This window comes from Ammospiza caudacuta, chromosome Z (assembly GCF_027887145.1).
Source record: "Ammospiza caudacuta isolate bAmmCau1 chromosome Z, bAmmCau1.pri, whole genome shotgun sequence".
NCBI classification, from domain to species: Eukaryota; Metazoa; Chordata; class Aves; order Passeriformes; family Passerellidae; genus Ammospiza; species Ammospiza caudacuta.
The window spans coordinates 86,897,630-86,919,792 of record NC_080632.1 but is presented as its reverse complement, the minus strand read 5'-3'; the positions used below and the strand labels follow the sequence as shown (position 1 = coordinate 86,919,792).

General features: G+C 46.8%; 1 protein-coding gene across 1 annotated transcript in view; it reads left to right on the top strand.

Moving 5' to 3' along the window:
* Positions 1-22,163, top strand: part of MYO5B (myosin VB) — a 147,640-nt gene that overhangs the window by 54,505 nt on the left and 70,972 nt on the right. The window contains exons 9-14 of the mRNA XM_058824488.1: positions 2,720-2,827; positions 4,790-4,899; positions 6,454-6,719; positions 11,505-11,586; positions 13,099-13,239; positions 20,889-21,011. Coding sequence (XP_058680471.1) covers positions 2,720-2,827; positions 4,790-4,899; positions 6,454-6,719; positions 11,505-11,586; positions 13,099-13,239; positions 20,889-21,011 — 830 coding nt within the window. The remainder of the gene's footprint in view (positions 1-2,719; positions 2,828-4,789; positions 4,900-6,453; positions 6,720-11,504; positions 11,587-13,098; positions 13,240-20,888; positions 21,012-22,163) is intronic.

Here is a 22,163-nt window from a genome sequence, read left to right as displayed (position 1 = left end):
TTGTGACTGTGGCTCAGCTTCAGCATCTCAGGGATGAATGTGTAATGGCAACAGCTGGCGGTGCAGGGGGAGTGGGTGCCAGGGCCATTAGCTGCAAGGAAGCCTTCTTGGGTCATTTCTAATCAAAATTTGGTGCCAGTGCTTGTCAGTCTCCAGCTACTCTCCGTGGCTCTTTGCATTTGCTGTGTCACAGCAGGCCCAGGTGTCCAGCAGGTGTTGGAGAAGAAGCAGCTCTTTCCAAAGGTGAAGGGGTGTTCCCTTGGTGTTTCCTGCCCTCTCACCTTGCAATAGCTGGAGGAAGCCTCCCCAAAGCGTTTTGGGGGCTGTCAGATGTGGGGCTGCTCACGGGGTCGGTGGGGATGTGGGTCTGTGAGCTGCTCCTGTTGGTGTGACACAGGCTCAGCCCTTGCCTGTGGGATTGCTGGTGCTGAGCAGGGGGCTATGGGTGCAGAGGTGCACAATTCACTTGTTTTTCTTTTTTTTTGAGTGATGTTTTTAATTTCCAGCTTTGCCTTGGATTTACTGGCCTGCTTGAAGATGACTAGTCAGAACTCAGATTTATTTCCTTGTGTGAGCTGTACTTACCTGTCAATCTTGTCTTCCCAAGGCTTATACAAAACAAGAGGTGTCTTGATGTGAAAATACACTTTTTATTTATTACTCATGGAGGAGGATATATATTTTTCCATCTGAAAACCTAGGAGCTATTGCTTCTCCTTTGGGTCTTACACATACAGAGAATTGTTATTACTTCCTTTTATGTTGCAAGATGCTGGAAAACAAAAAGAGTCTCTAAACATACATGAGCCCAGCAGAGCAAACCAGTGTTGGCTTCAGTCAGAGTGATCCTAAAGGGCTTAATTTTAAACTAGAAAGTAAATATTTGACTTTAAATGGTGATGTGCAAGTGCCTTTTGAAGTGTGGTGTCTGGCTTAATGATGCCTGGGCAGTGGTGCAAGGCAGAAATGTGTTTTATTTGTTTGCAGTGAATCAAAGGGTTTGTGTGGTTAAAATAATTACAGAGATCTTGAAAGACAGAGATTGGAGTCAGTTATACCAGGGATGACTTGAGGCAGGAGCAGATCCCAGTGTGAATGTTGAAAATGGAAAGCTGAGGTCCTGGTCCCATCATCCACCAGCAGCAGCACCAGGCTGTGAGTGTGATGTGCTCCACCATGGGCTGGGTGAGCTCCTCTTGTGCTGGGGGACCAGGAGGGACATTGTCTGCCCGACCCCAATCAGCATTTTCTGCACCTCATTCCTGGTGCTCCAGCAATGAGTGAAATTACCGAGATCTCTGGGTAGCAGTGCTTTTGTATGCCAAAAGGAATCAAATGTTTTTCTTTACAGCCTGAAAGTACAGCTAATGCAGAAGCCTGTGGGAGGCCCGGGAAGGGAGGGGGAGCTTCTGGTGGCAATTTGAGTCAAGAAAAGTGCAGATTGCAGTGTTTTAAAGCTTACCACTAGGCTGGTGGGAAACACAGTAGGATTTTTCTCTCTATTCACCACGCTTGGGAAGTATGTTTGTGTGTGTTAATGAGTGGGTTTTGGCTAATGACTCCTACTCAGTTCAAACCAGGCTGAGGCTGGTGCTGAGAGCTGATTCTGGGTGGGGTGGGGAGGCTGTCCAGGGGCTGGGCTCCCCCAGCCCTCTCAGGGCAAAGCTCTGGCAGTGCCAGGGCTCAGCAGCAGCCATGGGCACACATCTCCCTGCTCTGGGCCTCCTGGGAGACCTTGTTTTAAGGAGGGGGATTACATGAGCAGCTTTCTTAAGTGGACACAAATCCTGCAATCTCTTCTTGTTTTATTTGCATTGGAAATGCCTCTCAGCCTCCACAGGATTTATTGGTGTCATCCTAGAGTAACTTTGCTAGGTCACAGATGTTCAAGTGGTGTAATGCAGGCACTGTGAGCCATTCTCCATTCCCTTTGCTCCCAAGGATTAAGGCTTTGTGTAGAAAAGGTGTTAAAATACCTGAATCAGTCATGGATGTGTGAAACAGGATGAGGAATTGCTGAAAGGAGTCACCTCAGTGTTTGGAATGGTCTTCCCCCATGTGATGGAGCTGTTACTAGAATCCCAAACACAGCGCAGCGCTGCCCTGACTGCACTTGCTGTGCATGGAGAAAAGGTTCCACCACTGCAGGGAGCAGCTACAGCCACTTACCGAGGCTCTGCTTCACCCACCCCTGAGCAAAGGTGTCCTTCAGGGATGGGCACAGCGAGCACCCAGTGCCCGTTCGGGGGAGTGCTGCAGTGGGGTGCGGATATGGCGGTCTGGGCAGAGACACAAAACTAGATAAGCTTTCCCATGAATTGGCCTGGGAAGAAGGCTAGGTGAGCTTTCTCATGGATTGGTCTGGGGAGAAAGCTAGATAAGATTTCCCGGGAATTGGTCTGGGAAGTTTTAGGGAGGTGGAGAGAAAGAATTGTAAACTATCTGCAGGTGGTGTTTTGAACAAGTTGTTTTTCTCATAAGACGTTTACCTAAGGATGTCTTCTTAATTAGCCAATCGTGTGAAATGTGTTGATTAAATGACCAATCAGGTCTCCCTGTATCAGAACAGTGTATAAAAGAAGGGGTTCCAATAAACCTGGGGTTTCTAGCCTCTTAACTTCTGACCTAGAAGCTGTGTTTTTTATTATCCGTTCCTGACTCATGGAGACAGTGGGGAGGACTGCTTGCTCACGTTTTCCTTCTCTTTCTTCTCTCCTAGCGTGTGCCGAAGACTTTTTCTACACTTCTCAGGGAGGTGACACGTCCATCGATGGCGTGGATGATGCTGATGACTTTGAGAAAACCAGACATGCCTTCACCCTGCTTGGTAAGGAGCTGCTCTGCTTGAAGCCTGCTCGGCAGAAGTTTCTCTCAATTGTTCTCAGTGTTTTGCCAGAATTGTAATGTTCCTGTAGACCTAGCTGGCTTTACTTTGCTCGTTAGTAGGAGCTACAGAAGTGTTTTTAGCAGCTGTCTGTGGAGCAGCAGTGAAATGGACAGGGATGCAGAATTTAAGAGAAGCCATTCTGAAGTCAGAGCAGGGCTGCAGTATTGACTTGCTATTTTTTACCCTGTTTACGAGCAGGAGAAGAGCTATTACTGTGCAGTTCACCCTGTGTTGTGGTGGAGGGTGATGTCACTTGTTGGATCAGTGTGCTGTGCTGGGCAGCTGATTCCTGGAAATAATGAGCTGAGCACATCCCTGCTGTGCAGAGCCCGCATGCACACGGCAGCTGCAGGAGCTGTGGCTGTGTCCAGCCCCCGTGCTGGCAGCAGGGAGCAGAGCTGTTAAAGGAAAAACAGTCTGGAAGGGGAAAACTTGCCCAGTGTATTTGTATTTATCTGAAACCAAGTTTATAAATCCTGGTGAGTCTTGGTACCTCTTGGTTCCATTTCACAGGCTGGGAGGGGAGGTTATGATGTTTAGAGTTGTCTGTGAAAGGCCCTGACCAGCTGTGCCTGCAGTGAGTGTGGGGTCTCACTGCAAGCTGTAGAACTTGTTTCCCCAAAATTTGTCCTCTGTGTGTTTTAGATGGGCCTCATCTGTTTCTCTTTGGGATCTTATCTTTACCCTCCTCTTGTTCAGCTTGTGTGAGTTCTGATACCTACTCAAAAATACCATTCCTGGTTGCTCCAAACTTGCCCACAGGACTTCAGTCCCCAGAGAACTCTCCTCCATCCCCCTGGCATGTTTAGTCTCCCCTTCTCTGGCTCCCCAGGCAGCTCCTCTGTCTCCTTGCTGGTCCCTGGAAGTCCTGTGAGAGCATCTTCCTCTGGGGCCAGTCTGATGATGATTTTCTGTTCTTCGTGTGCTCCTCTCTCTCTGCTTTTCCTCATTTTCCTCCAGTGTTCCCCAGCTCTGCTTCTGTTCATGGCCTGGTGAAATTGCTGCTACAGTTTCCAGTCTTGCCTTTTTGTGTGTAACAAGAAGTCAAATTTGTCTGCAAATCCCCAATCCTAGCCAGGCTTAACTCCAGTTAAGAATTCTGAGTAAGAGCAGAGCATTGCTCCTTTTAGTAACCTTGAAACATTTCTCACTGTGCTGATGACAGAAATGTCCTGAGAGAGAGAGAAAGGGAGGCTCTGGATAATTCAGAAACCAGCAGGTGATGTCTCAGACCTTGGGTGGATAATGAGGACACCAGCCCTGAGCACAAAAGGGACACAGAAACCCAGCTGGGATGTTAAAAAAATGCAAGATACGGCAAGAAGGCCATGTGTGGGCTGCTGCTGAGCAAAGCTCCTGCTGGGAATGCCTGTAAAGAAAAATAGATAAAGCGATATTTAAGTAAAATATATGAAGCAATAACATCTTACACCCCCGGTAAAGACCCACAAGTGGAAACACTGGGGAGGGTAAGACAGAGCTCCCCATCACCTCCCTGGTGACTTGCTGCATCCAGTTGTGCCACCAGTGTGGGGGCGTTGTGCAGGGCTTTAATTTTCCCTTCTTTTTGTGGGATATTGGCAATAAGTGTAATTTGTAGTTTGTGTGCTTTGGTTGTCAGCAGACTGATGGCAGATGAGCAACTCCTTGTTCTGTGAAGGCTGCAGAGCCCCTGTAACTCTGATCCTGTTTGTTCACTGTGGAGGAGCGTCCTTGGGTTTGAGCGAATTAAACCCACCCATGTTAAAATTGAGAGTTTATGGTGTATTTGCTGGGAGAAGCCTTGTGACTCTGAAAACCAATTGCCTCAGAAGGAAATCAAACACTGCAAGCACCTTCAAATAGACTTAAAATTGTGTTTCATTTTCCTTTGTGGCAATCAGCTGTCAATTTTTCCTGCAGGAGTGAAGGAATCTCATCAGATGACCATTTTTAGGATAATTGCTGGCATTCTGCACCTGGGGAACTTGAAGATCCAAGGGGAACGAGACGGGGAGGTCTGCAGTGTATCGGTAGGTGACCCTCAGGAGCTCCCACGTGGGGAGCTTGGAGTGCCCAGGAGAAAGGCTGTGCTCATGTCCTTGGCTGGAAAGCCCTTTTCCTCCTGGTTTCCTTGGCTTTTTTTTGAAAACCCATCACAAGTTCCTAGTTGCTTTGTTTTTCCTGGGAAATAATGCATTTTCCCTCCTCTCTAGCCAGCCTGCGAGTGAGGTTGTTCAAAAATTGCTTTCATCCCTGACATCCCAACCCACCTTAGCTCTTCCTGCTTCCTTAGAACACCCAGTGCAGGGTCTTGGGGACTTGTGACACTGATGGTGACACCACCAGCACAAGGTGTGATGCTTTACAATCACTTTTCCTCTAGGCAGAGCCATGGAGCTGATGCTTCTAACATGGCCAAAGGAGCACTGTGTGGTTAATTAGCAAAAATAAGTAACACTAAAGATGCCTTAGAGGCAGTTTTTCTGTTTCTGTGTTTGTTCAGAGGTGGGAAAAAGTAAAGCAATTACATGGAAAATACTGTCCTGTAAATTATCATTTCATCCCAGGCTGGGTTGTTTGTTCCTAATTGAAGTATTAAAAGGGTTCTGCACACACTTCAGTGTTACCCTAATGTAGTGTTCAATGAGAGAGGCTAGAGGTAATTTACTTGATATTTGGCAACATGAATATGTGAAGGCTGCTGCTTCAACGATGTTGAGTTCTTTTAATGAATCTCATGTTGTTTAATTACCTTCAAATGTAATTGCAAGGTATTAAATCAATTCTGGTACAACCTTGACTCTGGTCAAAAAGGTATTGTAGCAATGGAACATACTAGAATTCTTGTAAAATGCACTCTTTTTACTGCATCCCCCCAACTCCATCCAGCATTTCTAAGTACACTTACCTAACTGGAAACAATTTATTTCCTATAGATATGTATTATTACACAGGGGAGGGGGAAATTGTTTTTTTCTTTTCCAAAAGGCAGAGCCTGCTATCTGACCGTAATAGAGGCTCAGAACTGCTTTGTCTTAATTTCAGAGGGGGAAAATATATTGCACTAAAGAAAATGAAGTTCACATTTCATTTTATTAATTGTGCAAAGCCTAAGCCCTTCTGGTAATGTACGATTTATTGCTTTGTTATTCAGGATGGAGTTATTTTGTAAAAGGCATGGTGTCCTGGCATACCCTAAGCTTTAGTCTGAGGCATCACCAGGGTTGCTGTGGAGCAGGGTGTAGCTGCAGCTTGAGGAGGAGTGAGATGGAGAATTCTTTCTCCTGTGGAAATATGCTTTTTGTGAAAGTTGAGAGCTCAAGGATTACCAGAGCAGGGCCAGGCCTTGGTGCCACCATCCAGAGCTCCGTGTGAGCTGTCCCACCGTGTCCATGAGGACTCCCACATCTGATGGGTGTCACTGCATTCCCGCTCCTGTTCCCCACAGAGACACAGCTTTCCTAGATAGTTACAAAAACCCCCTATTCCTTGCACAGAGCTGTGAACTTGGGTGTCAAAATGCCTCTTTGCGGTGTCACCAACCTGCTGACTTTACTTCTGGTTTCCCCCCACCTCCCTCCCAGAGCGAGGACGAGCACCTGAAAAGCTTCTGCAGCCTGCTGGGCGTGGAGCACAGCCAGATGCAGCACTGGCTCTGCCACCGCAAGCTCGTCACCACGGCCGAGACCTACGTGAAGAGCATGTCCCTGCACCAGGTGGTGAACGCCAGGAACGCCCTGGCCAAGCACATCTACGCCCAGCTCTTCAACTGGATCGTGCAGCACGTCAACAAGGCCCTGCACACCACTGTGAAGCAGCACTCCTTCATCGGCGTGCTCGACATCTACGGGTAGGCACCTCCTCAGCGCCCCGGGCTGATCAGTTACTCCTTTACAGCTTGTCTTCCCCTTCCTGCAAAGCACATGCTGCTTTGTCTGGGGGCAGGTGGTGGGAATGATGGAAAGGAGCACACAAAAAAGTACTGTGGGGTTTGCAGTTTTGATCCCCCTTCAGAGTGTGCAGCCTTCAGCACAAAGTGGTCTGTGTGAGCGCTGGGTTCTGGGTTTTACCTCCCATGCCTTTCCCATCTGGAGTTTCTGTCTCCTGTGCTGTTTAAAACAACCTCAAAAATGAGCTGGGGTAAAGGTGCTGCTGTGGAGAGCAAAGCTGGCCTCATCTTGCTGTGGGGTTTGAGGACACTCCTTCACTTTATCTGTGAAGGCACTGAGAGCTTTCAGAGGAGCTTGGGAACCTGTGGTGGGGATGTCAGGTGCAAAAAGCTCTTGCAGAACTTGCAGCCTGTGCCCTCAGGGGCAATGAGCCACTTTAAAATTGTTCTGGGTACCCGTTACTGCCTGGTTTGTCATCCTGAGTGGTGGTAGAAGAGGGCTGTGAGAGTTGTCTGAGCTCATTTTAGCTGAAGTGCTGCAAGGAAGCAGACAAGGGAGGAGAAAGGAAGGGATTCTGTCAGTTGTGGGGTGGAAAAGGAAAGAGGGCTTGTGGGTTTGGGTTTTACCCTGCATTTTTCCAACACCCTTTTTTTAGTGTGTGTGTGTGTCTCTGGGCAGCCAGGCCAAGAGAGAAGTCCCAGGTGGCCCAAACAGCAGATCATGCTAGGCTGGGTTAGGTGGCACTTGGAGCAACCTAGGACAGTGGAAGGTGTCCCTGCATGACCCTGGATGATCCTAAAAGGTCCCTGCAACCCAAAACCCTTCTGGGGTTCTGTGGTTCTCAGTGGGACAGCAGTGGTCTCCTGTTCTCCCTTACCAGTTCAGGTGCTGAATTGCTCCTGTTTCGGAGGGGAAGGTGGAATGCACACATTGCAGCTGCTCCAGGAGCCAGTCCCTAACCAGGGCAGTCACTGTGCTTGCTCAGTCCCCAGTCCTGTGTCCTCTGAAGGTCTGTGAGCTCTAGGAGAACCTCAAATTGAGAATGAAATCCTGCCAAAGCAGTTCTGGATCAGAACAAAAAAGCAGTGTGATTATAGGGCTGTAACACCTACACAATTGCTGGAGCTGGGTCTTGTGTATAAACCCTCCCACTAAGTTTGTACAGCTACTGGTGCTTGGGATGATAGTTTTGACATCTGGACAACCAGAGCAGCAGAAAGGATGCCAGACAGTGCTGGAGCAGCAGTGCAGCCCCCCTGGCTGCTGGTCTCCATCCATAGCTGCTGTCATGTGGCAAGGTTTGCAGGAACACTGCTATCAAGGGTGATAACCACACAGTTCTCCTTGGTTTGGGATTTCAGTGGGAATGGCTTGAGGTGATGAAGTTGCTCTCTGGTTTGTAAGATTCTGGGCTCACTTGGGAAGATCTTAAATACAGTACAGTCTGGTTCAAGGGCTGTATGAGATAGAGAATGTTTCCCATCTCTTTTCTATGAGATAGAGAAGCTGTTTTCCCCCACAGAAATTTCTGCAGGCTGGAGTGTGATGAATAAAGCTTTGAGATGGAGCCCTGTGGGTGATGGTGGGTCCATACAGAAAATTGGATGCTTGAGTTAGAGGATCAGACTTTCAGAAATCTGAATGAAAGGAGGCTTGAGGATAAGGCTTATGAAAGATTAAGCTGGGCTTGAAAATCTGTTGTTGTGGAAGAAAAATCTCCTTCAGCTGCCTGTCCAGTGTGTGGGCCAGCAGGTGCTTTCAGCCCTGGTAACACCCGCAGGGCTTTTCCACAAGGACCTGCAAGTCCTACCAAAGAGGCAGATTTGCAGGGGAAGGTGTCCCTGTTCTTGGCTGAGATGCTTGTGGGACTCTGGTGTTCTAAAATGACCGTGAATCCCTTTTGTAAATGGGTGTTGCTGTCTAAATGCTGAGTAATTTACAGTGCAGGGAATATGGGTGATGATAGCCTGGCTCTGCTGAACTTTAAAGTGGTTTGGTTCTCCTAACTTATGTGTTTTTTGAGCTTTAATGCAGTTTTCTAGCTAACAGATTTTTCCCCCCCAAATGGATGTTGTTTTGTCCTTTTCTTTGGGAGAGGGGTTGAGCTGGAAAGGCAGGGAGCCTGCAGCAGCTTCACAGCACATCCTTGACATCCTCAGAGCTCCTGTCCCAGTGTTCCTGGGGGAGGACTGTCCCTCTGGGTGGGATTTCTAGGGATGGGAGCCACACAGAGGGTGCAGAAGCTGCAGGGTTTTTCTTCCAACTTTCTAGTGCTCGACTTTGCATCCTTAATTCTCTTTTTCTTTCTTCTGAGGTGAGAGGGTGCAGCACTGAAAGCCTTTCTGTATTTATTGAAATGGTGTTATTTGCTGTAGGACCAATACTGAAGTCAGTCAGAAGAGTGGATTCATGGGGCACTCCTGGACTTGGTGGGGATGGCTTGTTCCCGCTCTTGTTTGCCACATGAAATGTGAACACCCAGGCAACCAGCTGTGTGCTGGACTTATTTATGAACTTTAAATATTAAAACATAAACCTTGGTGCTTCAGAGGACTTAGGAGAGACCAGCAGAATGGGGAGCAGCAGAAAACCCAAAATGCAGCATTTGGCCCTTGAAAATCTACTTACAAGAGCTGTCCCCTCCTGGATTTGCCTTCCAGGGAGCCACAGCGATGGGTTTCAGTGGTGAATATGCATATTTTTTCCACCAGATTACAGTGCACTAAAATGAATAGAGAGCCAATAGAGAGCACTGTTTTTCTTTCCCCATCAGGATGTTGCCCTCAGTGCAGTCACTCTGGGCAGGTAGGGCCTCCTGGCGTGCACACACGTAGGGCTGGCTACTTATCTGCTTTGTCAATTAGCAAAGTGTGCTAGTAGAGTCCCTTAATTAGAAACTTTGTGAGATCTCCCTCGGAGCTGAAGTTGTACAGCAGCTCTGCCCCCGGCTGGCACCCACTGGGAGGGTTCATAAATCACTTCTGGTGTCTCAGAAGGGGAGAAGTTTCCACCCTGATTTCTTTTCCTCACACACTCCTGCCCTCATTGCCCTTTCCCACCTAGCTCGCTGTGCCTCTCCATCTATGTTTTAATTAAATCTTTCCTTGCCCTGTTGCTGTGGTCATGCCTGCAGCAGCTGGTATTTCCAACGAGTCCTGGGATGCCACATTCCTTGAGTGGCAAGGGCTGGAGGCGCAGATTGGCTCAGCCACGCCACCGAGATCGAGCACAGAGGGGGCTCTCCAGGGACACATCCACCACTGAGGGCCATGACACATCTTTAATGTCATCATTTGCTGTCCCACGCACCAGATTCTGTTGCATTAAAGACTCTAAAGCCCAGTTTTTGGGAAGGGGATGGGTTAAGCATCTTCTGCTTGGCACAGGTGGCACCAGCTGCTGGACACACAGAGGAAAAGCAGTCCCAGGTTTCCTCAAGGACTGTGGGGGTGATAAAAGCACAAAACCAGCTCATTTCTCCATTCCCCTTTTTCTTTTGCCATTTGGCATGGCATTTCCCCAGGGACTCTGGCATTTTGTGTGGTGATGGCATTGTCACCTGGAAGTACCTGGAGAACAACTGCATTGCCTGGGTAACAGCAGGGTGGTCCTCAGGAAGTGCCAGAAGTGCTGATTATTTTGGGGAAGAGAGGCTGGAAAGAAAGGGCTTCATTCATTCAGCGTTTAAAGACTGTTCTGCCAGCTCCTATGGTGCCTATTACCCCAACAATTATTTAGTTACCTATTTATCATTACAGCAGCTTACTCACTGAACACAGGAAGCCTTCCCACTTCTCTCCTTGGTTTAATTCTTACAGTCATGTGTGAAAGACTTCTTTTTTCCCTTCCCCCTTCAACTGTGCCTTAAAAATAGAAATATAAAACGCATAACTCCCAGTGGTAGCTCAAAATACCCTCTTTGGGTTTTAAGAGCTAGCCTGGCTCCCTGTGCCTGTCCTTGGGTGTTGTGTGCTTCAGCCTCAGGGGCTCTGCTGACTCCCTGCTCCTTAGCTGTAGTCTGTCTTACTAAAACTGCATATTTTTTCCTTTCTAATTGTGATTAGGAAGCTATTTTTGGGCCTGTTTTGGAGCTAATGTGTGGCAGGGTAGGATAATGTTTTGGCGTGGGGAGCTGTGGAAGTCCTGGTGAAGAGGTGGATCGCAGAGTCCAGCACCAAGGACCCTCTAAGGAATGTGGAGTTGGAGCTGAAATCACCATTTTTCCCCTTCTCCCTTCCAGAACTTGCTTACTCACGTGTGTCTAATTTTTGTGCTAACAGGGATGCAGTGCAGAAGCTATAATTACAAATTTAATACCTTCTTTTTTCTGCTCTGTTAAATTCCATTAAAAGTAGCATGCTGGGTCTTTTAAGAAAGCAGCTACTGTTTCTTCATCACCTTTGCAGTGAATGTATTTGGAACTTAATATTTCATAATATTTTTCCCCAGGAGAGGCAGTTACATTTCTTGTCTCAGACAGAGCTGATGGGCAGGAAGCTGCAGTTGTGCCAAATGTCTCATTCGCGTGTACCAGGAGGGACCTCTTGAATCCCTTGAGTTCTGCCAAGAAAAGAAAGATGTTTTGAGGAAAAAAGTGTAAATTTAGGACAGAAGGAATGGAAATTAGGGTTGAGTGCTCCCCATCACACGTATGGCACCATTGCAGGAAAAATTTTTAAAAAAATTAAAAAAGAAGATTTTGAGACAAAGCAACGCCTAATGCTGATTTATTCATTGCTTTGCAGGTTTGAAACTTTTGAAGTGAATAGCTTTGAACAGTTCTGTATCAACTATGCCAACGAAAAGCTCCAGCAGCAGTTCAACTTGGTAAGGTCAGCTTGGAAACTTTCCATAAAACCGAGCAGAAAATGTAACTAGGCAGGGTTGTGGTGTGTCTGGCTTCTGCTCTACAGCATTCCCCTGCAGCCTGGACAGATCATGGGCATCCTTGGGATGCCCCTCTCCCAGACATTTCACTGCAGTGGTTCTGGATGTTCCTATCAAGGTGGAAAATATTGCTTAGTTGATGCATAAATGTGATCCTGGAAATGGATTTGCATGTGATCTGTGCAAAGGCTCACATATTGCTCTGAGTAAGTATGAAATCTGCCTTTTTCTTGGTGCTGTTTCAATCCTAAAACAAAACCTGGGGGGGTTCTCATGCTGATTTCCAGTGTGAATTAAAATAAGTTATGGGTGTGGAAACCTTCCCATTAAGCATGGATTAAACCTGTGAGATGAAAACTCTGTATTAAATAACAGAATTGGAAACGCTCCCCACTTTTCACTTGGACATGCCTCACAAAACCCAGAAGTGTTCCTATTTTATTAGAAACAAGCATTTACCTTCACTGGAAATGGAACCAGTAAGGAGTTTGGTTCTGCTTTGGTTGTAAGTAGGGAAAAAATACTGTTAATTTCAGGATACAGGGAAAACTTGTTAAATTTGAGCATTTAAGTATTGCAGATTAGTTTGGCCCTTTGAAGCTATATCTTATGCGTGGACATGAACATTTGCAGTCAATCTAATGCATCACATAGATCACTGCTGCTAAAAATGAAAAGTAAATTATTGTATTTGCACTATTCATATCTTACTTGGTATGTCTAACTATCACTTCTGAAGCGTATAAATTCAAGCTCCAAGATGACATGTTTGAAGAGATTTTAAAAAGCTATCTTTGAAGGGAAAAAAAAGTGCATTTGAAAAATCATTTTTTAATATGCTCTGGAGTATCTCAGAAATAGCTAGAGACAATTTATCTGCTTGGGCAGAGGTCTGAGATACGTAAGCCTTGCAAAGATTTTTTTTATTATAGGTTCTTTTAAATGAGAATTTTCAATAGAAGTGCCCCCGAGTCAGTCAGATGCTGCTGCTGATACCCCTTGTGGGATGATGGGTGCTCTTTGTGCAGCCCTGCTCGCAGATGGGACACGGGCCCCCAGCCCTGGCTGGGCTCCCAGCTTGTGAACCTGCTCCAGGTCACTGCTTTAATCAGCAGAGCAATAAAGCAGAGGAGGATTTTTGTCAGCCCGAGAGATAGATGTGTCACTGCCACGCCAGTGCATGGCTCCCACCTCGTTGCAGTGACAGCTTCAGTCACTTTGTAGTGAAAGTCATTTCAAGCCTTATTTTTCCCTGCGCCGTGGTGTCCCAGAGTGATGGTTTTGTTTTCCTGGCCGGGAAGATGGGCTGTGTGAATGCGCAGGCTGTATGTGAGGGCCCCTAGAGCCTCTGGGTGTGCTGATGGAATGCTGAAGCCCAGCAGGGACAGGGGGAAGGGGCTGTGCTCTCTGGCTGGGCTCACACTCAGCAGCTCTGCTTTCTCCCACTCCCAGCACGTGTTTAAGCTGGAACAAGAGGAGTACATGAAGGAGGGGATCCCCTGGACACTCATAGACTTCTATGACAACCAGCCCTGCATAGACCTGATAGAGGCCAAGCTGGGCATCCTGGACCTGCTGGATGAAGAGTGCAAGGTAAAGAGGACCTCCCCCCTTTTCACCTGTGTCTTTGTCTCGGTAAAAGGTCAAAGAATGGGCTTTAATCTCTGGTGTCTTTAAAGTCTGGTGTCTTAGGTGGGTAAACATCTCCTTTCACGTGTTTTGCTGCTGTGCTCATGGCAGGAACAGGCTTGAGTTGGGGTTTGCTTTGGTTTGGGACATTCAGAGCCTCCTGGGCAGGTGTTTTCTCCAAACCCAGGCACCTGAACTCACCCTGTGCAGCCAGTGCTCATGTGTCTGGCCTGGCTGTTCTGAGGGACAGCCTTCCACTGAGACCTGATGTCTTTGGCATTGCCCAAAAGGAGCTGGAGCTCCTCTCAAGCCTTATTTTGTCTCAGGGGAAACCTGTCTTCTTGCAACATCTCTTTAAGGCAAAACTCATTGCATTTAGTGTGCAGACTTCAGAGAGTGGTGATGTTGGAGAGCAGTTTGCTGTCTTTTGCCCCCTCTCTCTCTCATACTGGCCAAAGTGAAATCTTGTTTGAAATCTGAGAAGAAAAGCCAGAGTGGCAAACCTTGATGACAATCCAGAAGAAAGGCTGGGCTCCTTGTTCACACATTGCTCAGTCATGAATAATCAAATATACTTAGGAACAGGGAATGTCAGAGGGCAGGTTTCCTTGGGAAGCTGGGATGCCTGCTTTGAAGCTCTTTGATGCTGGAGATGGATGTCCTGTTGGAAGGGGATGGGGACTGCCATCCTGCTGGGAGTGGCTGCCCTGAGGGGCATCAGCCTGGTGTTGCTGTGGGGCGACCCACGTTGTCCTCAGGAAGGGTTTCCATTGAGATTCAGTGTGTTCTGTGCCAGGGAGTGTCTTTCTGACTGTGGGAGGGCCCTGAGTGCTTCTGAACAAAGGCAGGGAAGAGTGAGACAAAGTGCTGGGAGAGATGAAGTGGATAAAGGGCTGCCCTTGCCAGCACAGCCAAGGTGATAAGAAGGACCCAAGGAATTCTTGTGGGGTTTGTGGGATCCATGAGCCCAGGAGAGATTTGATGGCTCAAGAACACAAATAGCATGTTGTATCAGAGGGAAAGGGTTGGGATCCATTGTTCAGACTGGTTTCCCTGGACAAGGATGTAGCACCTGTGCTTGTCTGGAAGGGGGGTGACCTGTGAAGTGTTTGCTGCCCTCCAGCTACCAGGGCTGCCTTCCCTGCCCCAGCCTGCACATCCCACGAGCTCAGCCCTGGTCTGTGCTAGAGACACTCTGGCTTTGTCTTTGGGGTGAGCCAGAGCTGGGGCTTTGCCCTTTTCAAGTCTGCTCTCACGAAATCTCCTTGAAAATGAGAACAAATTAGACTTAATTTTATGTCCTTAAAAACAGCATCTCAGCCAGTGCTGGTTTGGAAGGAGGTCAGATTATTTGCTTGATATTCAGCACCATTTAATCTGCTCTCTGTGCTTTGAAGCCAGTTAAATTCTGCAGGCTCAAGCTGTCTTCTGGATGCTGTGAGGACCATAAGGGAAGTTTCGCTGGTGTTGGCTCCTCTCTGGAGCACCTGGCACTGGTTGCTGCTGGTGGCATTGCTGGTGGTGACATTGCAGCTCCCATGTACCAGCAGTAGATTTACCTGGTGCTACTTTTTCAGTCCATACTTTTTTGAAAAAAAAACAAAACAAAACAAACTCACAAAAAAACAAACAAACAAAAAAAAAACCCCAAAAAAACAAAAAACCCCCAACCCCAAAACCCTCCAATCAAGATGTATTCCCCCACCCTTCTCATCAAATGCCAATTATCTGGGTGTTTACCTGTCAGTGGGGGATGCTGTCATTAGTCACAGGCCCTTATTACAGGCCCTGTAATCGCCTCTTTTATAACAACCTGCAAATGTTCTCCAGATTTATGAAAATTTCAGCAAAACCTGTCAGCTGAATGCAGCAGTTTATGGATGAAAGCCTCCACCCCCATGGCAGTGTTTCAGCTCCTGGGGTGGGACCACAATAAGGTAATTACACGCCACCTTGTTAGAACCTAGCAGACGATGAAAACACTCTGGGATGTGAAACGGCACCAGGGGAATATTTGGTACATAATGAAGCATTAGTGCAAATGCAGAGGGTTTGTCACTAATGTTCTCACTTCACAGTATGGGGTTTTTTTAAATCCCTAATGTGTGGTTGGAGAGGAGGTGGCTGGGTATGTGCTGAAGCAGTTCAGGAAGTGTAGGTCAAAGCAGAGTCTCGTTGCTGTTTAGGGAAAGCTTGACGTAAGAATTGGCACTGAAAGAGAGGGCTCTTGAACTGGGGTTGGGGTGTTAAGGACTAAACCTGCCTCCTGAAAGCTACTGAGAAAAAGCCTACTTCTTAAAACAGACTTTAGCATATAGAATTGTGGAATCACAGAATCACAGAATGGTTTGGTGTTGACCTTAAAGATCATCCTGCTCCACCCGCTGCTCCACCCCTTCCACTGTCCCAGGCTGCTCCAAGCCCAGTCCAGCCTGGCCTTGTACACTGCCCCTCTCACAGGTGACAATTCCTTTCCAATACCCCATCTAACCCTGCACCCTGCAGAGGGAAGCCATTCCCTCTTGTCCTGTCACTCCATGTCTTTGTGAAAAATCCCCCTCCAGAGGGGAGATAATTATGTTTGGGTTTTTAAAACCAGCTTTGTAATATAGGAGTTGGAAGCTGTTCTAGAATTATTAAGGTTGGAGTTGGCTTCTGGAGCTCATTTGGTCCTTTGTCCTGTTACATCCTTGATCTGCCTTCCAACATCTCTGAGCTGTGTCTTCTGCTGAGAGACCCTGGAGTCTCCTTAAAGAGCCTTTTCCCTGTTTTCTGCACTGGAGTTTCACCTGCCTGGATCTGTAGCTTTTAGGATCTTGGTTTTGCTCTGTTTATGTCCCCTGTTCAGAAGAAGTTCTGTCCAAGGCCACCACAATGAAGGGATGCGGATGTGCTGTAGCACAAACTGATGAGCCCAAAGAGGTGGGAAAGGGTGGAAGGGCATCCAGGAGAACCTCCCTTGGTGAGCTGTGCAGGGTGGGTGCAGCCACCGTGGGGCCAAGGGGGAAATAATCTGGGAAAGGAGTAGAGCCTGTCAGAAGGAATGAAAGATGGAGGCTGTCTTCTCCAAATCCAGTTCTGGGAAGATTGCTTGGATATCTGGAATAGATTTAGGGTATGGTTGCACTAGTGGAGGGAGTTACTTTGAAGGAGGGGACAGCACACTTTGGAAAACTTTGAATTCTGAGGAGACATGTGGGATGACTTGCACTCTCTGAAGAGGAGCAGCCAGTTGGGGTTGGTTTTCCAAGGAATTTAGGTTATCCTTAGAGGAAACAGAGAGCCCTCAGAAATGCAGCTGAGCCTCTGTCAAAGCTGGGTGAGCTGTCCTGTTTTCAGACTGAAGGTACATGGCATGTGGGCATGCTGCCTATCTTTCAGCACTTTCTTAGTGCCTTGGACAGTGCTCCCTGGCACAGGGTGGCATTTTTGGGGCTGTCCTGTGCAGGGCCAGGAGTTGGACATTGCTGGTCTTCATGGGTCCCTTCCAGCTTGGGATATTCAGTGGTTCTGTGGTTCTGTTTGGGAATACAGTCAGAAGTTACTGTGGGTGCCCAGGTTTCTCCATAAGGTGTCCTGCTACCTCACTGTTTCCTTGCTTCTGCCTTGGCATGGGAGGGAGAATGAAAAAATTAATGAAAAAACAAGTGTCCATTTCCCTTAAGTACTACCAAAAGGGTTCAATCAAGCGCAGGCTGATGGGGAAGGCTCACTTGTCACAGTTGTCATTGTTGTCCAAGATTTGTGAGGGATCTTTCTGCTGGTGGAGCAGCCTGACCCTGAGGCTGCCGGGGGGGAATTGTGTCTCACCAAACCCCCCAAGTCCCTCACGTTCCTGAGCTGCTCTGTGGCTCCACACTGTGTTCCATGGCACGCTGCCACTGTGTTATGCTGCTGATGTGCCAAATGCATTTCCTGGTGCTGTTCAGGAGGTGCTCTTGGACCTTTGCTGTGTGCTTCTGTCGAGTGCCAGGAACGCTGCACTCCCCTCCTGCCCACTGCTTTTCCACCCCGCCTGTCTCCGTGCATCGCTGCGGACCTGGGCATCTGAGCAAATGTGTTTTCCTTGTCTGGACTCGTTAGGTTTTTGGACATCAGGAATTAGCACATGGCCTTCCCGTCCGCGGGGATTTCTGCTCCACGAGCAGAGGTTGGACCCCTAGGCTTTCCTCTGGGGCGGGCAGAGCAGAGCAGCCTCCCCGACGTCACGCTGTCAGCTCTGATGACTTCAAAGTCAGGCACATCACTTGCAGGGGAACGTGTTTCTGGAGTGTTTCTGCAGAGGCAGCCCACGCTCTTTTCAGGCTTTAACTCATATTGGAGTGCTAAGGAGTAAAGAAACAAAATGTGAGTAGTTCCTACTGTGTTTTCAGAGGGTTGGTTTTCAGATCACTAGGTCTGGATCACAGAATACCTGAATGGTTTTGGTGGGAAGGCAGCTTGGAGCTCATCCACTCCCATCCCTGCCATGGGCATGGACGCCTTCCGCTGTCCCAGGTTGCCCCAAGCCCCATCCAACCTGGCGTTGGACAATTCGAGGGGTGGAGCAGACACAGCTTTGCTGAGTAACCTGTGCCAGACCCTCACAGGGAGGAATTTCTTCCTAATATCTAATCTAAATCTACCCTCCTTCACCTTAAACCACCTTTGTTTCCTCTATCCACTTAACTGTCCTTCTGTTGGAGGTCGTGGTGGAGGGAGTCTCAGCCTTTAGTCCAAGTGGTCCCAAGCATCTCCTCACCCCTGGCTGTGGGTTCTTGGTGCTGGGATGCAGAAAGGATCCTGGCCCTGGCTGCAGTGCGTGTGATTGTGGTTGCAGGAGCTCCTGGCAGCACCAGGGACAGTGGATCCAAAGGAGGAGGGACCCTGCTTGTGACAGGGGGGGACAGAGGAGCACAGGCAGTGACCTTGTGCAATTCCCAGTATCAGCTTTATCCTGTTCAAAGATTCCCTACAAAACTTGCAAGGCAGTCGCTTTTCTTCTTCCCCATCTCCTAAAAAAAGGTGAGATAGCCCATAAATAACTTTCTCAGTTGCTCTAAGGGCCTCAAACTGCCAAGGTAATACCAAAAGCTGTTATAATAGTAGAGATAATGGCCTCCTTAATTTTTATCTTTGGAACTTGGTCCCTATCAGGTGCTTCCCAGGCAGCTAAAAATACCCAGGCTGCAGGACGGTGAGCAGCGTTATGGCAAACCCTCTTTCTGGGAGGCAGGAGTGATGCCTTTGAAGTTTAACTCTGAGATAAGCAGGCTTTTCAGCAAGGTGGATGCCCTGGAAGAGAGCTGGTGCAGGATAAATCTGGCTCAGGGTGGCTGCAGTGCTCCTGCTCTGCACCTGTGACTTAGTCCTGTGCAGGAGGCACCCAGTGATACCTCCTGAAAGGACGTTTTTGCATGCAAATATTAAATATCACCCATGAAAAGAAACGCATCTACATTTATATAACCCCATCGTTTAAACATGCAAGTCTTACCTTGCATAAATAAAATATGTATATAATTGCATAGCTAAGTGCCTTTCAATATTTATATATAGCCTGTGTTATTTCTGTGTGTATCCATAATTGGCTAAACTTAGAAATTGTAAAGTATAAACAAATGTGGGAGAGCACAGCTTGTGTGAATGGCTGCTGCATTTAATTCACCCTCATTACAGGGATTGGCAGGAGATGCTTCTCCCTGTGTTCAGAGCCCTTCTGGTGTGTTTTGGTTTGCTGTCATGAAATCAAAGGCTGTTAAAGAGCAGCATAAAGAAATATTCCTCACCTGTCTCATGTTTTCCATCTTCCTGTTCTGTGTCCCTATTTCCTCTGTCATTTTTCATATAAAGGCCTGTGTAAAGTCCTGACGGATGATCAAGAGCTCTCACTGTTGCTGGATGGTTGTTCTGTGGTTTCTAGGCTTTGTCCCATCTAAGTTTAAATATTGACTGAATATTGACTGAGACTTTTCTTCTGAACCATTGCTTTTTCTAACCTAAATATCCAATTATACTTTTTTTTTTTTTTAAATGTATGTGTGTGTTTGTGCAGCCACTGCTGTGCTCCCAGCATTTCATGGGATGGGGATGAACCCCATCACAGGTGGCTCTCAGACCCCAAGAGGAACAATCTCACTGTTATATAAACCAGAACCTCATGTGTGTGGTCTCATGTGGCAGTTTCTGGAAGTTATTCCATCACCGAAAACAGCATTAAAAAAATAATATTGGTGCCTGAGTAGTTAATGTATCATTAATTGTAAAAATACTTTCTTATTATTTCTGTTTTAATTAGTGGGGTTTTTTTGTTGTTGTTGTTTGGGGGGTTTTGTGTCTGTGTATGTATGTATGTATGTATGTATTTGGGGTTTTGTTTCATTTTGGGTTTTCTTTCATTCTGGGTTTGTTTCTGTTGGGACTTTTTGTTTTTTGCAGGGGGAGGTTTAGGGATTTTGGGGTTTTTGGTTTGATTTAGTTTGATTTTGTTTTTGCTTGTTTGTTTGTGTTTTCTGTTTGTTTCGTTTCAGGGTTTGTGGATGCTTTTTTGCTTGCTTCTTTTGGGGGAGAGATTTGGGGTTTTGTTAGTTTTTTGTTTGGTTTCGTTTGTTTTTGTGGCTGTTTTGGTTTTTGTTTGGTTGGTTTTTTGTGTGTTTTTTCTTTGTTTTAGGTTTTATGGGTGCTTTTTTGTTTTGTTTTTCAGTGTTTTGGTTTTTGTTTGGTTTTTTGTGGTTTTCCTTTGTTTATTTTTGTTTTGTTTCAGGGTTTGTGGGTGCTTTTTTGTTTTGGGGTGTTTTTTTTGTTTTGGTTTGGTTTTTGTTTATTTTTTTATTTGTTTGGTTCATTTTGTCATTTTGTTCTTTTATTTCCTGCAAGAGCCATTCCGATTGCCGGAACAGAACCAATATTTGGGTGTTTTCAGCTGGAAACGCTTGTTTTGTTGTTGTGGGGTTTTGTTTGTTCTTGTTTTACTTCAGGGTTTTTGGGTATTTTTTGTTTTGTATTGGGATGTGGGTTTTGTTTGTTTTTTTGTTTGTTTGGTCCGTTTTGTTGGTTTGTTCTGCCTTTTTTTTTATTTCCTGCAAGAGCCGTTCCAGCTGATGGAACAGAGCCAAGATTTGAGTGTTTCCTGCTGGAAATGCTGTTGTGGGTTTTTGTTTGTTTGTTTTTGTTTCAGGGTTTGTGGGTGCTTTTTGTTTTGTTTTGGGGTGTGTTTTGTTTGGATTTTTTGTTTGTTTGGTCCGTTTTGTTGGTTTGTTTTGCCTTTTTTATTTCCTGCAAGAGCCATTCCGTCTTCCAGAACAGAACCAAGATTTGTGTGTTTCCTGCTGGAAAAGCTGTTTTGTTCTTGTGGGTTTTTGTTTGTTTTTGTTTTGTTTCAGGATTTGTAGGGGCTTTTTTGTTTGTTTGTTTTGGGGTGTGTTTTTGTTTGTTTTGTTTGTTTCGTCTGTTTTGTTGGTTTGTTTTTTCCTTTTTTTTTTTTTTTTTTCTGCAAGAGCCGTTCTGTCTTCTGGAACAGAACCAAGATTTGCGTGTTTCCTGCTGGAAACGCAGTTTTGGTGTGTTTGTCACCAAAGCAGGTGACGACAGAGCAGCACCTGGGCCTGGCAGTGTCCCCTTTGTCCCCTTTGCAGGTGCCCAAGGGCACGGACCAGAACTGGGCGCAGAAGCTGTACGACCGCCACGGCGCCAGCCAGCACTTCCAGAAGCCGCGCATGTCCAACACCTCCTTCATCGTGCTGCACTTCGCCGACAAGGTACGCAGCAGGGAGCACCTGGCAGGACAGGAAAGCCTCCTGCAGCACCGTAAATCAGGGCAGAGCCCCGTGAGCTGCCCCTCGGTGCATCGAGGGTGGTGGTTGTGGCTCAGGTGCTCAAATCTGGATCAGCCCCGAGGGCTTCAGCCTGTTGGTTGTGGGCTCTGGGCTGTGAGTTGTGGGTTCTGGAGGAGAGAAAAATCCTCTTTCCCAAAGCTGTGGGGAAAGGGGTTTCTGTAAGGGCAGCTTGGCAGAAAATGTCCTTGTGTTAGAAGAGCAGGAGCTGTGAGTGCCAGCAAGGCACAGTGCAGGGAGGAGGTGAGATGTGATCCCAGGCAGATCCCACCTTTGTGAGGGAGAAAATACCAACTGTGGCACTAAACCAAATCCCGGTGCCTGGTGTGCTGGGGTCTTGTCCATAGACTCCAGCTTCACTGAAGCCCTGATGTGACAAGTGTTACAGCAAACAGGAATCTCAAAAGCTTGAAGTTAACCCAAACACACATTTGTTAGGAAAAAATTAAAAAGATCAATCCTGGCATGTGTCTGAGGAGCTGGACAATATCCAGGTGCTGTGATGCACCTGTAGGACAGGTGCTTCCCCTAACCAGGTTTGTCCTTGATACCAGAGGCACTCACCATGGCAAATGTTGATACTCACCTTTCCTCAAGCAGGTGGTTTTGCATATGGATCCTTCATGAACAATATTTCTTATTAAGTTTTTCTCATTTTTTAATATGAAAAAAAGATAAATTTTCTTTTGTAGTCTCTAATGTATTTTTAAAAATTTTTTTAAATTCCTTTGCATCCCACTCCTCTGCAGTTTCAAAACCCAAGAGACCTACAAGAGACTTAGGCAGGGCATATTTTGAGGTTTATTGATTAACTTAGAAGGAGTTGAAGAGTGAACAAAAGAGCATGTAGAGTTACTGATGATCCTTGCAATTTTTACCCCTGACTTCCATACACAGCAATTTAATGGCTAGGAAACAATCTGTGTTTCCTAGTAAGGATTTTGCTTTCACCCAGATTCACTTTGATAAAAAGTGACCTTTAAATTCCAGTTGTTCCTTTCCCCTCTCAGGGTTTTGGGGTGAGCTCCTGACAGCAGGGGAGTGGTGGGAGCACCTTGTCTTTGTGTGTTGGACTTG